The following is a 15,101-nucleotide window of genomic DNA, read 5'->3' as shown; positions in this document are numbered from 1 at the left end:
AATACTGCAATATTATTACTACAATTTTATCACCTCAGTAATGCTATGTCTTCAATCTTGGTATTCCCCTCTCCTTAATATTTTACGATTCCTAATCTGCTTGCTAATTTTGAGCAACTACTACAAGCTACCTTCTTCTGTCCCTGCACTAAAATGACAAATGAAAGAATGGTCTCACTAAATCTACCACCATTTTGGGTTACTGAAATTCAAATTGGCACTCACTGGCTTGCAGCAATTATTTTTTTCTAGCCTTAATTTATTGTTACATAAATTCCCTACAATCTTCACAAAGTTTCTCTTCTTTCTAGATATCTAGGTCATATAGTGGATCAAATACACTGAGGCTGGAGACAGGAAAACTGAGTTAAAATTTGGCCTCAAACACTTATTAACTATATGTACCTGGATTACATATAAATGCTTATTATTCTACCCCATCCCCTCTCTTCCTATCCCATGTTTGTTCTCTCCCTTCCTCTCTCCCTCTTCTTCTCTCTCTCTGGTTTAGGGGAATTCCTTCAACTCTCTCAGTGCCCCCCCCCCCCCACTCACCTTCTAATTTTTCCCTTTTGTCTCACAGCATTTAGTCTTCTTTTTCTGCCATTACTAAACCCGCACTCAAGATCCTAGAGTCTCTTGTGTCTTCTCCAATACTTAGACTTCACTACTCATCTTTTTTAAATCTTCAATTTCTCCCTCCATTGGCTCCTTCCTTTCAGTCTATAAATATTCTCAATCTTCACCCCAAGCTCACTAATAAATCTCAGTACATACAGCTAATCTTAGAACAAGTTACAACTTTTGCATGTGCAATTTATATAAAACATTTCCATATAAGTCATTTTGTACAAGAAGACTCAAATAAAAGAAAAGGATGAAATAAAGTGAAAAATATCATGCTTCCAGTCTGTATTCAAGCAATATAATATAAGATCTTTCTCCAGAGGTGCATAGTATGCTTCAGTTGGTCCTTTGGAATTATCTTGGATCATCATATTGCTGAGAATAGCTAAGTCATTCATAGTCCTTCATCAAACAATATTATTGTTAGTTCTACAATGTTCTCCTGGTTCTGTTCATTTCACTACGTATTTGTTCATGTAAGTCCAGTTTTTCTGAAATCATCCTGCTTGTCATTTCTTATAGCACAATAATATTCCATTAAAATCATATACTACAGCTTCTTTGGCCATTTCCCAGTTGAGGGGCATCCTTTTGATTTCCCATCTGTGCCTGAAAAAGATTCCTCTTTCCTTTTTTTGAATTGGATTAAGAAAATAGAAAGTAAGCTATTTTTTCTTCTTTGAAAAATCCAGATAAAAAAGGAATTAAGAAAAACTATTTTCTAAATGCTTTAAATCACTACTGATAAGAGAAATGCAAATTAAGACAACTCGGAGGTACCACTATATATCTCTCAGATTGATTAAGACGACAGGGACAAAATGATAAATGCTGGAGGGGAAGTAGGAAAACTGGGACATTAATACATAGTTGATAAAATTGTGAACTGATCCAACAATTCTGCAGAACAATTTGGAACAACGCCCAAAGGGCGATCAAACTATGCATATGCTTTGATTCAGCAGTTTCTTTACTGGGTTTATACTCCAAAGAGATCATAAAGGAGGGAAAGGACCCATACGTGCAAAAATGTAGGAGCCCTTTCTGTATTAGCAAGGAACTGAAAACTGAGTGGATTGTCCATCAGTTAGTGAGTGGCTAAATAAGTTATGATATATGAATGTAATGGAATATTATTATCCTATAAGAAACAAACAACAGGATGATTTCAGAAAGGTCTGGAGAAAATTACATGAACTGATGCTAAGTGAAATAACTAGAAGCAAGAGAACACTGTAGATAGCAACAAGATACTTGATGATCAACTGTGATGGACGTGGCTCTTCAACAAGGAGGTGATTCAGACCAGTTCCAATAGACTTGTGATATAGAGAGCCATCTGAATTCAAAGAGAGGACTGTGGTGACTGAATGTTGATCACAACATAGAATTTTCACTTTTTTTGTTGTTGCTTCTGCTGGCTTGCTTATTTTTTTTTTCTTTCATTTTTGTTCCCTTTTGATCTGATTTTTCTTTTGCAGCGTGATAAAATGGAAATATGTTAGAAGAACTGCAAGTGTTTAACCTATACTGCATTACTTGCTGTCTAGGGGAAGGGGAAAGTGAAGAGAGAGGGAGAAAAATATGGAGCACCATATTGCAAGGTGAATTTGCAACGGTGAATATTGAAAACTATCTTTACATGATTTGAAAAATAAAAAGCTATTATATAAAAAAAGAAAAACTATTTTCTAAATGTTAAATTGATTTTCAGTTTTGAAAATGATTCTGAGCAATTATTAAAAAAAAAAAAAGTGAAAAAAACTTTTTAAATAGGCAAATTTCTTAACAATTTCACTGCCAATATAGCATTATATAGATATCCCAGGATTCTGTATTTGCCAAATAAAACAATAAATTTGGGTCACACTACTGACTACTGTTTACTAAACATCTTCCATGTTTATTGATAGTAAAAACTGAATGAACGCACTGGCACATCATATAGCACTTAAGTATGCTTCTCCATCTGGGGAAAACATGTAATGCTATACCTGTATGATAATGCTAGACCTTGTATCAAGTGATTTTGAAGTCTCTTGTAGCTTTGATCTCAGTAGTATTTATATAGCATTTTAAAATCTGTAAAGTATTTTATGTATATTATTTCATGTGAGCATCATAATCCCAATGAATTAATTAATACAGATTATTTTTATTGCCAAATTATAGATGATGAACCTGAGGTTTAGAGTGGTTCATCAAACTGCCTACATTAACACAGCTAATTAAGTGTGAGACAGAGTTCAAATATGTCTTCTTGATTCCAAGGCCAGATTATACAGAATGGAACAAAGGTTGTAGGGCAGCTTTAATAGCTCATTGCAAAAGATTTAGGATCTTTCTGATAAACAATGGATCAAAATAGGAGAGAAGATCTAATCATTTCTGAAGACACATGAAATTAAGACAATATGGTATCAATAGACACAGAATAGGCCAGCATTTTAATAGATTGCAAGAAGAAATAACTCTCAAAAGACCTAAGGATATAGCCAGTTAAAAAAAAATTTTTTTTTTGCTTTGCTTTTTTAAAGGAACCACACTGACTTTACTGGAAAAAATAATCTTTCTTAGTTGGTCAAGTTCATCTGAATCCAATCACAGTACAATATTATAGACAAAACTTTATTATAGATAAAAAATATTATAGACACACGTGTGTGTGTGTATAAAGTTAACTGCTATAAAACAAACACTGAAGGGGAAAGAACTTGTGTTTTACAGAAAATATTTGTATTCATGTTTATTATGCTGAAATGTGCATTAAATATTAAACATATGGTTTCCATTTTGTTGTCTTGGATACATCCTAGGGCATTCTGGGTAGTTCAACTGCTTCTCATCTGAAAAGCTAAGAAGAGGTAAGAAAACTGAGTTGAAACAAAATCCATTGTCTATCCTCTAGCACTAAATTTGTATCCTTCAATACTTACCTAATCAATATGTATCTAACAATTTTTGTGAAAGTGTTTTACAATTTATATTTGCTTTTAGATCTGACTTCATATGCACATAACACATCTGTCTTTCATTTGTAAATACTTTTGCTATTTATTTGAAAGAGTGGTAGATTCTGCAAACTATTGTCTTACTGAAGCGGAATTGAATTTTACTACAAATGTACTCATTTTAAAGATTAACAGCTGCATTAGAGTTTAAAAGCTAACATATGACTACATGAAGAAATGTGGCCATCAACTTACTCTTATACTTCGATTTGTTTATAAAACTTCATGATTTCCTGAATATAATGTATAATTTTTTAAGAAAAGTTTTCATTTTTCTGGAAATTATATTTTAGAGAATATAATTTTCACAGACACCACAGCTACTGGTAAGCATGTAGAGATGGGACAAATATGAAGGAGAGTACACCAAAAAATATATACCCAGGATTCAGTGCTAACAAAGTAATTTGTCTACCTGCCATCCATATATGCAGTGTCATCTTGTTATATGGTTTGTTGAATGGCTGATTAAGAGAGTAGGATACCTATAAATCAAATCTAAACAGCAGAAAAAACATTCCTAGCTTATAGCTTACCTTTGCCATCTGGGCTTGAACTCCAGTAGCCTTTAGAGCTGAGACTGCTTTCTGGGCAGCAGCTGGGCTATCAAAATCCACAAAACCATAACCTAAAATTAAAAGCAAACTTAGACTGAGAAAAAGCCACTGAAATGAGAATATGTATAAATGACTATATATGTATATATACATATACACAAATATATAAATATTCAAACCTACATACATATATAAAAATATAATTATGTGTATGCATACACACACTCCTCTACCGCTACAAATCTAGATATACAGAGTTTTTTTGCATTTAGTCTCCTCCACTAAAACATGAATACACATGGGACAGGGACTGATTTTGCCTTTCTTTCTATCTTTAGCACTTAGCAGTGTCTGACACATAGTAAACACCTAAATCAATCAGCTTGTTGACTGAATGACACTGGAAATTTGTTCTCAAGAAGATAAACTGCTATTAGAGAGACTGGCTTAACAATCCCCACACAACAAAACTATTAGGTGGAGAATGGCTTTGGTCCATACTATTAAAGAGTTGGATAGGCATACCATTGAGCTAAACCATCAGTATGTATATCCTGTACTACAGATGAACCACCATATTCTGAAGGAGGGGCATAGAGCCCAAACATAGAAAAGTTAAAGTAGGAACAAGGCATCCTAAGATTCAGAGGTAGGTTCTATACTTAAGGGTATTTTCTGAATATGTCTTTTTCATGAAGTCATATGCAAAAAAAATCTCACTTATATCACGCAAATGGCATAGAGAATGAGTTTAACTTCATTGGGAAAATGAAAGACTACTTACTGGCCCAAGAAATCTGGACAGAAATTTCTGCTGCTTCTACCTGTTCTGAAATCAGAAGATGGGAAATTGATAGCCCTTTCCTGCAATGATTCCCTGCCAAATTATCTCAGAACCCAGGAAAGTGAGGAACAATTCATCTGGTTCTCTCTCTGTGCTATGGCAGATAAACTTCTAACTCCTCATGATCTCTGACTCAGAATTAACCATTGCAAGTTATGAACATACTGCATTCCCTCTACCCTACCTTCCCAATCTTCAAATATCTCAATCTTAACCATATTTCATATGCTTTGATTGTACTATGATCTCTGAAATCCCCTCTATCATGATGAAATTCCTAATCATGAAGAATGATATCAAATACTAACTAGTCCCTGAAGATTATTAAGATGCAGAAATGGTAGAAGCTATGAAGGAAGCTGAGACAAGTATATGTGAAAAGACTTAGTTGGGAATTGAAAGACCTCTCCAGGCTCTTCACATCTTCTGAGACCAACATCTCTGTCCTTATTTCCTTCCCTTCATAATTTTGACCTTATAGTTGTTCAATTCAGCTACTCTCTATATTCTTCTTTTAAATCCCTTTCCCCTTACCAATCTTCAGTTCTAAGTTACTTCATCTGTTTTCCAAACTCTGAATATCTTGCTGCTGAAGACTGGGCAGAAGAATAATTCAACTGATTATGTCCAATATAAATGTATATTACTTAATTTCAATTCAGCCCTCACTAAAACATAACAAACCCTCTATTCTTTCTTCCTGACTCATTACCTTCTCTTTACAATGGCTCTTCCAAGACTCCTCTCTCAACCATCCTCAAGCCATCTCATCAATACCATCATCTCCAGTTGTTCTGATTTATATCTGACTACTGAACCCAGATGGCTTTGAGGCAGAAAGTAAGGCAGATGACCTTAGACTGCCCTCCCTCACTTAAATCCAATTCATTTGCATGTTATGGCATCCCCTCACTGAGGTCAAGGTCCTCTTAGAGAAGGAGGACAAAGAACAACCATTCTTTGCCTCTCAGCAGAGGAGCTCAACTTTTAATGAAGAAAAAAAAAAAAAAAAAAAACAAGTAATTCATTATGACTTCCAATTTCTACTTGATTCAACACATCAAAATCCCTCCATACCATCCCCACTGTCACCTCCTTTGCTCCCATCTCTTATAAAGAAGTAGCTTTATGCAAATGGAATTTCCTTCATTTGTGTTCTTCTTAGATTTACTCCCTATTCCAAACTCAGCTCCTGAAGAAGCTTGCCACAGGTTTTCCCTTTGTTGCCTTCATCTTCACCATGCTCTTATTGGTTCCTTTTCTGAAGGACATGAAGCACATGTCCAAATTGCTTCTATTCTTAAAAAAACAAAAACAAAACCCCTTTCCTTTGAAGCTCCAATCTACTCAAGCTTCCATCTAGTATCACTTCTCCTTTTTTCAAGCTAAACTTCTAGAAACAAGTTGTTTGCACTTTTCTCCATTTTCTTGCTTCCTACTTATTCTTTGCTTAACCCTTAGCAATCTATCTCCAAGGTTACCAACAGTCTCTTGACTATTGAAAATTAATGCCTTCTTCTCATTCTCCATGGATCCCCCTCTGCAGCTTTTGATCATATTTTATTGATGGAAAAACGAGACTCAAAGAGATTACAATTTGCCCAAGATCAAAATTAGTATGTAGTAGAGCAAGGACTCAAAATCAGGTCTCCTTACATCAAGTCTCCTATTCTTTCCACTATATCTCATTCCCCTTGGCATCAATGCTCTTGGTTCTCTATAAGAAGATATTTATAGTTAGTCTTTTAAAGTCCTATGTAAAAACTCACTTGCTTCATGAAGTTAGTTTCAAGTAAACAGAGCTGTATCCTGTTAATCCTAAACACTTACCACCACCTTAATCCTCTAGGACTATGACTATTTTTATACACTTCTATATATATATAATTATTTGATATGTAAATGGATGATGGTTGTTTTCCTTTATTAAAATCCTACTCTAATGCCTCATCATGAGTTCTAAAAGGCTGTGCCAAGGCTGGCAGAACCTATCAGGTTGGAAAAGCATAACATATTGGTCCAGGGACAGAATTTGTTAAGAGCATGAGGAATAAGTCTATTTGAGAGACTCATCAGCAGAAGTTTCATTTCAATTCAATAAACATGTGTTAAGTTCCTAATGTAGAGTGCTATGTGGGTAAAAACACAAAGACTAATTAAGACAGAGTTTCTGTCCTCTTGAAACCTATAGTAGGTAACATAATTCTCACTTACCTCCCTAACCCCTGCCCCAACACATACTATATATATATATATATATATCCATACTAGAAAAGTGAGAGGCAATTGTATTATATTCAATAAGATTAGTCTTGCTACCAGATAATGATGTTTTTGGCCATAGTAAAACAGGAAGGCAATTATTCAGGTATAAAGGGGTTACAATGTGTATCTGTGGAAGGAGCTGCCACACCAGTGAATCTATAAGATCCAGAAGTACTGAAACATGTAGAGTTTATTATATACTATTTCTGGTTTGTCTCCTCATTTGAAGTATGAATTCCTCAAAAGCAAAAAAAAAAAAAAAAATGGAGCTTTTGTAAAATATCTTTTTATATACCTCTAGATTATATGGGAAAAAACCCAGCTTATGATTATGATTACACCATAAAATTATGTTCATTTGCAAGGACAAGTATATCTCAATGATAAACAGTTTAAGGGGATACAAAAACATGGTGTCCTTATTATCATGATATTTTCTGAATAAAATATTTTAATGAAAAGGACATAAACATAGTTTGAGAGAAATAAGCAATGGAACAACAAGCAAACCTGAGGAATTACAGTGGATACTAATGTAAATAACTTGAGAACATTATAAATGAACTCACTCACCCAAAGGTCCTAATTGATAAATCAAACAAACTTTGGGGGCAAAAAAATCTCTTATGAACACTAGAAAGTAACATTGACCACAGAGAATGAGTCTTAAGATCCTTGGACTTGATGTTAGGACTGAATCAACGTGCTATGATAACAATGTCTTATCTTATCTGACTTTATCTTAAGAATGAACAAAACAATGCAATCACCCTCTAGCATTGTTTTCATTTCTTCAGAATGTTACCTTAATATTGGCCCATATTTTCCAGCTCTTTCACATTTTTTAAAATTTAAAATAAATGTTTCATGTAAAACATGAGTTATAGCCATTTCTTATATTTGTGAGCCAAGTTCTGGGAATACCTTTTTTCCTGTCCAATCAATTCTCCAGCACCTCTAATTAACTGATTAACATTTATTAAGAGCCTACTATGTGCCTGGCACATATGTGTCTAGGATACAAAAACAAAATCGAAATGCTCTCAAAGAGCCTAAATTTAATAGAGGAGACAACATGCACATATAGTATATACAACACATAGATAAAATAGATCCAAAATAACATTGGGGAGGAAGCAACTGGCAAATGGGAAAGGAGGAAATAAAAAAAAAAAAAAAAGGTATCATGCATACAGTAACATTTGAACTAAATATCCAAAGAAATCGGAGATTCTAAGAAAGAGAGGTGGAAAAAAGAGAACATTCTAGGAATGGAGGGGCAGACAGTGCAGAGGAACAGTTAGAAGAACTATTGTATGTAAGAAAAGACCATTTGATTTTTGTCCTTCATTTTCGAAGAGGACCACTGACATCATGGTTAATATCTTGACTTGTGAACTAAATTTAAGTGAGGTTGAGTTGCAAAAACTCATCAGTCTAAAATCAAGAGGACTGGTGATAGTTCAAAATGCAGTGGATAAACTTAGTGTCTTCCATGTCTAACCAAGCTCTAGCTACTCTACAATGCCTGCTTCAGCCACATTCATGGACACTCAAAGAAATTATTCTTATCCGTCCATTCTGGGGGAACTACCACATACTTGGAATAGATAATTTCCCTAACTAACTGATGGGTTTAGGGTCTGTTGATTACCTCAACCTGGTTTCGCCTCTCTGCCAAAATTTTATTAGGGTCGCCTCTGTATATACTACAGCATCTTGGAACCACGGGTGAGAGCTGAGTGACAGGTAAACTCCAAAGATGGATGATCAGCCCTGAAAAGGGCCAAACAAGGTACTAGTCCTTCTGATACTCATATACAGCCTGGAAAGATCAGTAGGCTAGTATGGATAGACTTTAAACAGCATGAAAGAGAGTAATGAATAAGAAGGCTAAAAACATGGGATGGGAACCAGGTTATAAAGAACTTTTGATTATTGAGACAATAATCAACCATTAGAGACTGGAGTAGTGCAAGATTTGGAGCAAAGAAAGCAATGAAGAGACTGTTGCAATAGTCCAGACATAAGCTTATGAGAGAGCCTGAACTAGATGGTGACTATATGAACTGAAAGTGGGTTTATCCAAACAATGTTGTGGAAATAAAAACAAGCTCTGACAACTGATAGGGCATGTAGAGTGAGAATAAAGAGTCAAAGATGACAAGGTGTCAAGCTTGTATGAATGGAAGAAGAGTTGTACCTTTAAGGGAAAGAGGAGAGATTTTTAAAAAATTAAGGTGTGTTTAGGGAGAAAAGATAATGATTTCCAGAAAAAGAGATATGGAGTCTGAATGCAGATCAAAGCATACTATTTTTCTCTTTTGTGTGTTTTTTTTCCCCTTTTGTTCTGATTCTTCTTTCACAACATGACTAATGTGGAAATATGTCTTAACATGATTATACATGTATAATCTATATCGGATTGCTTGCTGTCTTCAAGCAGGGAGTGAGGGAGAAAAATTTAGAATGAAAATGAATGGTGAAAAATTTCTTTACATGTAATTGGGAAAATAAAATATTATTAAGTACAAAAAAGATAACATTTTCAGTTATGAATATATAGAAACTGAGATCCTTACAGAACATACCAATTGAAATGTTTAATAGGTAGTTAATGATATACAAGTGGACTTTGAAAGAGATACCAGGGCTGGATGTATAAATTTGGGAATCATCTACATAAAAAGAGGTGGTGGTCAAGTATCTGCCTACTTAGTAATTTCAAGCTATAGATATATCAACCACACATGAAAAACGGAGGTGAGGAGAGAAGAAGAGAGGTAGCAGGGAAGATGAACAGACAGGATGAAAGAGAAAAGTAAAGGGAGATTGTCTCTTCTCTCAATACTAATCTGGAATGTGAAGGAAAGTCTACTAAGGCTTGTGAAACCTGATGACCCTAATCTATTTCTGGTTATTTGTAGGATAGAGATAGAGAATAATTCCACCCAAAGGAAGTTGCTAGGGACTATGATATTTGGGCAAGAAATACAAAAACTTACTTACAGGTGATATTTTCATCACAGCTGTCAGTTAAAGGCAGATATGGAAAGTGAATAGGTTAACAAGAAGATAATGTTGGAGAATGGGATTTGGATGTCTGGGTCATGACTTTAAAAGGGTGGGTGGAGTACATTGAACAAGGTTTTAAACAAAAAAGGGAGGGAGAGAGAAAACTGCCCACATATCTGCCACGCCAAATACCACAAAGAGAAGCAGGAACAATACTGGAAGAAAAGTATCAGTACAGAACAGCCTTTCACAGAAGATATCCAAGATGAGATTCAGCAGCAAAACCTTAAATGCCCACGTGAACTTTATTGCGCAAATTGAAATAACAACAAGTATGAGTGTGTATACCCCCAATATGCATATGTATGTATGACAGCCATTTCACTGACACTGATCTTTGAAAGACAGTGGGATATAAGTACCTATCAAGAAAAACCGAGGCCTTGATTTTTTTTTTTTTAAGGGAGAGAACAAATTTGGGAAACTCTAGGTCATTGAGCTTAATTTTTAAATTTGTCAAAATTATACAAATTATTAAACTGGATGGGATTGCAAAGATGCTGTGTAACAAAGACATTTGATAGGTAAAAAGATGGACTGAATCTAAGTGGATGAATTTATTTATTTATCTTTTTTAAAAAATAGCTTTTTATTGACAAACATATGCATGGGTAATTTTTCAACAATGTCCCTTGCAATCACTTCTGTTGCAACTTTTCCCTTCATTCTCTCTACCTCCTCCCCTTGATGGGTGATAGTCTCATATATGTTAAACATGTTAAAGTCTATCTTAAATACAATATACGTGTGCATATTTATACAGTTATCTTGTTGCACAAGAAAAATCGGATTTAGAAAGGTACAAATAACTTAAGAAGAAAAACAAAAATGCAAGTAGTCCACATTCATTTCCCAGTGTTCTTTCTCTGGGTATAGCTGGTTCTGTTCATCTAAGTGGATGAATTTAAATGGAACACAGATAAAGTTCTATATTTTTATTAAAAACAAAAGTTTAACAAGTAAAAGATAACGATCGCACAGTTAGAGAACACTGTGTCTGAAAAAAGGTCTAAGTAAACAACATGACATTACAGTCAAAAAAGCCTTCTAGTAGGAAAGGCAAGTGCCTAGGTCAAGGGAGATGATAGTTCTGTTTTCTTTTGGTTTAGGTAGACTACATCTGCTACAAAATATTTTGTGAAAGACACCAACAAATTAAAGTGCAATGAGGATGTCAAAGAGAGTCCATATCACAAGAAGATAGGATAAAGAAATCAAGGGTATTTAATTTGGAGGGAAGAAAACTTCACAAGGACACAGAATTGTAAAGAACATTGGAGGATGCCTTATCCAACTTAAATCTAAAAAATACTCTTTTCTACAAATTGTCAAACAAAACATTCAACTTTTGCTTGAAGATCTCTAGAGAGGTCTTAGGAATTAATTACCAACTCAAACCTTCATCTCTTCTGACCTTCGCTATTATCCTGTAGAATACCACCATATTCCCAATCACTCTGTCTCACAATCTTGATTTAATCAACTCCTCACTCATGCTCACCACATACATGCTTTTGACAAGGCTCATGATTTTTACACCCATAAGATCTCTTCTATAAATCTCTCTACTTACATGACAACCATCCTGTGGTCACCAGGATTTCACATCACATTTCATGATTCTTGTAACAGCTTTCTAAGTAGTATCCCTTTTGTCCTTCTCTACTAAACTGCCAGTGATTTTCTAAAGGCACAAATCTGACGTCCTTATGGGATGGATAGATATATGGCACAGTAGAGAGACCACTAGGCCTAGAATCAGGAATGTCTGAGGGCAAATCTGGTCTTAATAGTTGTGTAGGCCTGGACAAATCACTTAACTTCTGCTTATCTCAGTTTCTTCAGTTGTAAAATGAAAATATATGATAATAGCATCTATCCCCCCAGAATTATTATGAGGATTAAATGAGATAAATATTTGTAAAGTACTTGGCATAGTGCCTGGCACACAGTGGTCATTTAATAAATGTTTATTTCCTTCTCTTTTTCCCCTTCTCCCTACCATATACACACTTAATAACTCTAGTGGTTCCTTATTACTTCCAAGATCAAAGATAAAATTTTCTGTTGGGTTTTTAAAATCTTTTACAACTAGGCCCCTTCCAATCTTTCCAACTTCCTTTCATTTTATTCACTGCCATATATTGTGTGTGCTGTGCTGGCCCACCAGTTGAACTTGATATTGAAGAGTAGGATGTCTTGATTTTGCATGACCTATTTTCCATTCCTAGCAAGTACTTCCATTTCAACTCCACCTGACTTCCTTCAGAACTCAGTTCAAATCCTGCCTCCTGCAGATGGTCTCTCCTAGTACCCCTCCCACTCCATCCTACACTCCTGCTCTTCCAGTAACTGCCTTCCCCCTGATATTACTTTTAATCTAATCTTGTTCTTACCTAGATTATTTAAATGGTTTTTTTCCCCCCACCATTAAAATGTGAGCTCCTTGAGGACAGGGATGGTATACTGGCCTTTCTTTGTATTCTCCTGGTTTTAGCTCAGATCCTGGCACCTAGTAAAATGCTTACTAAATTCTTGTGGACTAACATTCCAGTTGTATATTCTTATGCCTTTCTACCAAATCTTATGCTCAAAAATTCCAAGGAATAGTTCTGGAAGGGGGAGAAAATAAATAATACATTGCTACCTATTCAATACCATCTTGAAACCCTCCCAAAATGATGTATATTAGGGAATTTCTCTTACATATAAAAAGTAAGATTTATTTTCTACAAAAAGGAAAAATGAGAAGGCACCTGGGACTGCCATATCATCATAAACCTTATCTAAAAACAAATGTCAAGGGCTACAGCTTTTTTCTTCCCTTTCCAGTCAGCTATAAAGAAAGTCTTTTTGATAAATCTCTTTTGGAGAAGGAAAAGGACCCTCATGTGCAAAAGTGTTTGTAGCTACCCTTTCTGTAGTGGCAAGGAACTGAAAACTAAGTGGATGCCATTAGCTGGGGAAGGCTGAGTAAGTCATAATATATGAATGTAATGGAATATTATTTTTCTATTCAAAATATTGAGCTGGCTGATTTCAGAAAAAACTGGAGAGATTTAAATGAATTGATGCTAAGTGAAGTGAGCAGAACCAAGAGAACATTGTACACAGTAACAGCAAAATAATGTGACGATCAACTCTGATAGATTTGGTTCTTTTCAACGATGCAATAATTCAAAGCAATTCTAATAGACTCAGGATGGAAAGCACCATCCACATCTAGAGAGAGAACTATGGTGACTGATTGTGGATCAAAGCATACCGTTTTTGTTGTTTACTTTTTTCTCTTTCTTGTGTTTTTTTTTTCTTTTGATCTGATTTTTCTTGCACAGCATGATAAATATGGAAATATGTTTAGAAGAATTCCACATGTTTAACCCATATCAAATTGCTTGCTGTCTTGTGGAGGGAGGAAGTGAAGGAGGGGGGTAGAAAAATTTGGAGCATAAAGTCTTGCAAAGATGAATATTGAAAATTATCTTCGCATGTATTTGGAAAAATAAAATACTATTGAACATAAAAAATATAATAAAAACAAATCTTTTGGGCTCACAGTATCAATGAAAATGCTGAGTAATCTGAAATAATCATTCATTTAGTGAAACATTTGCCACCAAACGAAGGAAGTAAAATGGGTAGAAATAACTGGGATTGTGTCTTATGTGAAAATTTCCTGAAATTACAAAGAAAGTCCTCATCCTAAATGCTATAATAATGGGCCCTAATTTATAGATTCAATCCACTCTCTTAAAGATCTTTTTAAAGACTGATTATTTGATCTGGTATTAGCTGTTCTTCCCATTTTTGAGTCATGTATAAATCTAATAAACACACTATATATGCTTTCATCCAAATCATTGATAAAATGCTGAAAAGAAGGTGGTCAAGGACAGCTTCCTGAGGAAATCCAGAAGTAGACCCCTTTCAAGTGGATTTTGACCCATCAATGAAGATTCTTTGGGTCTAGTCATTCAACAACTTTCAAGTCTGACAGTACTATTATTTAGTCTGTATCTCCTTATCTTTTCCATAACTATAGACAGCATAAGAGGCTTTACCAAGTGCCTACTTCTGCCTATTAATTTGGCTGGTGGTTGTTAAATTGCTGCCACAACCCCTTCTCCCCCTGCCCTTCACACACATATACACACTCCGTATGTATAACAGCTATTTTAAAATATTTAAAGCACTGATTAATAGAAGAGGAGAAACTCTTCCTAAAATGAAACAGAAAAGGAAGACACTTCATATAGGCAGACTTAGGTTTAAGAAAAGAAAAACTGAGCTGCTGAGAATGGAATGGGCTAACGATACAGAAGATTCCTTTTCCCTGCTGATTTTTCAAGCACACACTAAACAACTAAAAAGACTTTTGTGGCAATAGTGGAAAGACTATTATTATTTAGATGCAATTGTCCAATAAGTCTCTTAAATCATTCCAATTAGGAGATTCTGTGAGATGTTACAATTGGATCAAATGAGATAATAATATGTTTAAAATTGCAATTGTAACATACCATTTTAGAAATTTAATCTGCTGTTATTATTTTTAGGGATAGAAGTAGGGATAGAAGTAGTAGGGATAGAAGAGCTGTGATTTCACTCATCTCTTACTTTATACCAATTCTTGGGAAGTGTGTAAATGATTTGCCCTCAAGTCTTCCTAGTTTCAAGGCTAGCTCTCCATCCACTATGCAATGTTATCTATTAGCATTATTT

General features: G+C 34.8%; 1 protein-coding gene across 4 annotated transcripts in view; it reads right to left on the bottom strand.

Annotated features, from left to right (window-relative positions):
- Nucleotides 1–15,101, bottom strand: part of RBMS1 (RNA binding motif single stranded interacting protein 1) — a 240,379-nt gene that overhangs the window by 56,521 nt on the left and 168,757 nt on the right. For all 4 annotated transcript variants that reach the window (XM_023499239.2, XM_031960588.1, XM_031960587.1 and 1 more), the window contains exon 4: nucleotides 4,175–4,266. In XM_023499239.2, the coding sequence (XP_023355007.1) occupies nucleotides 4,175–4,266 (92 nt within the window). The remainder of the gene's footprint in view (nucleotides 1–4,174; nucleotides 4,267–15,101) is intronic.

The sequence above is a fragment of the Sarcophilus harrisii genome, chromosome 3, assembly GCF_902635505.1.
Source record: "Sarcophilus harrisii chromosome 3, mSarHar1.11, whole genome shotgun sequence".
Lineage (NCBI taxonomy): Eukaryota > Metazoa > Chordata > Mammalia > Dasyuromorphia > Dasyuridae > Sarcophilus > Sarcophilus harrisii.
This window is presented reverse-complemented; position numbering and strand designations above follow the sequence as displayed.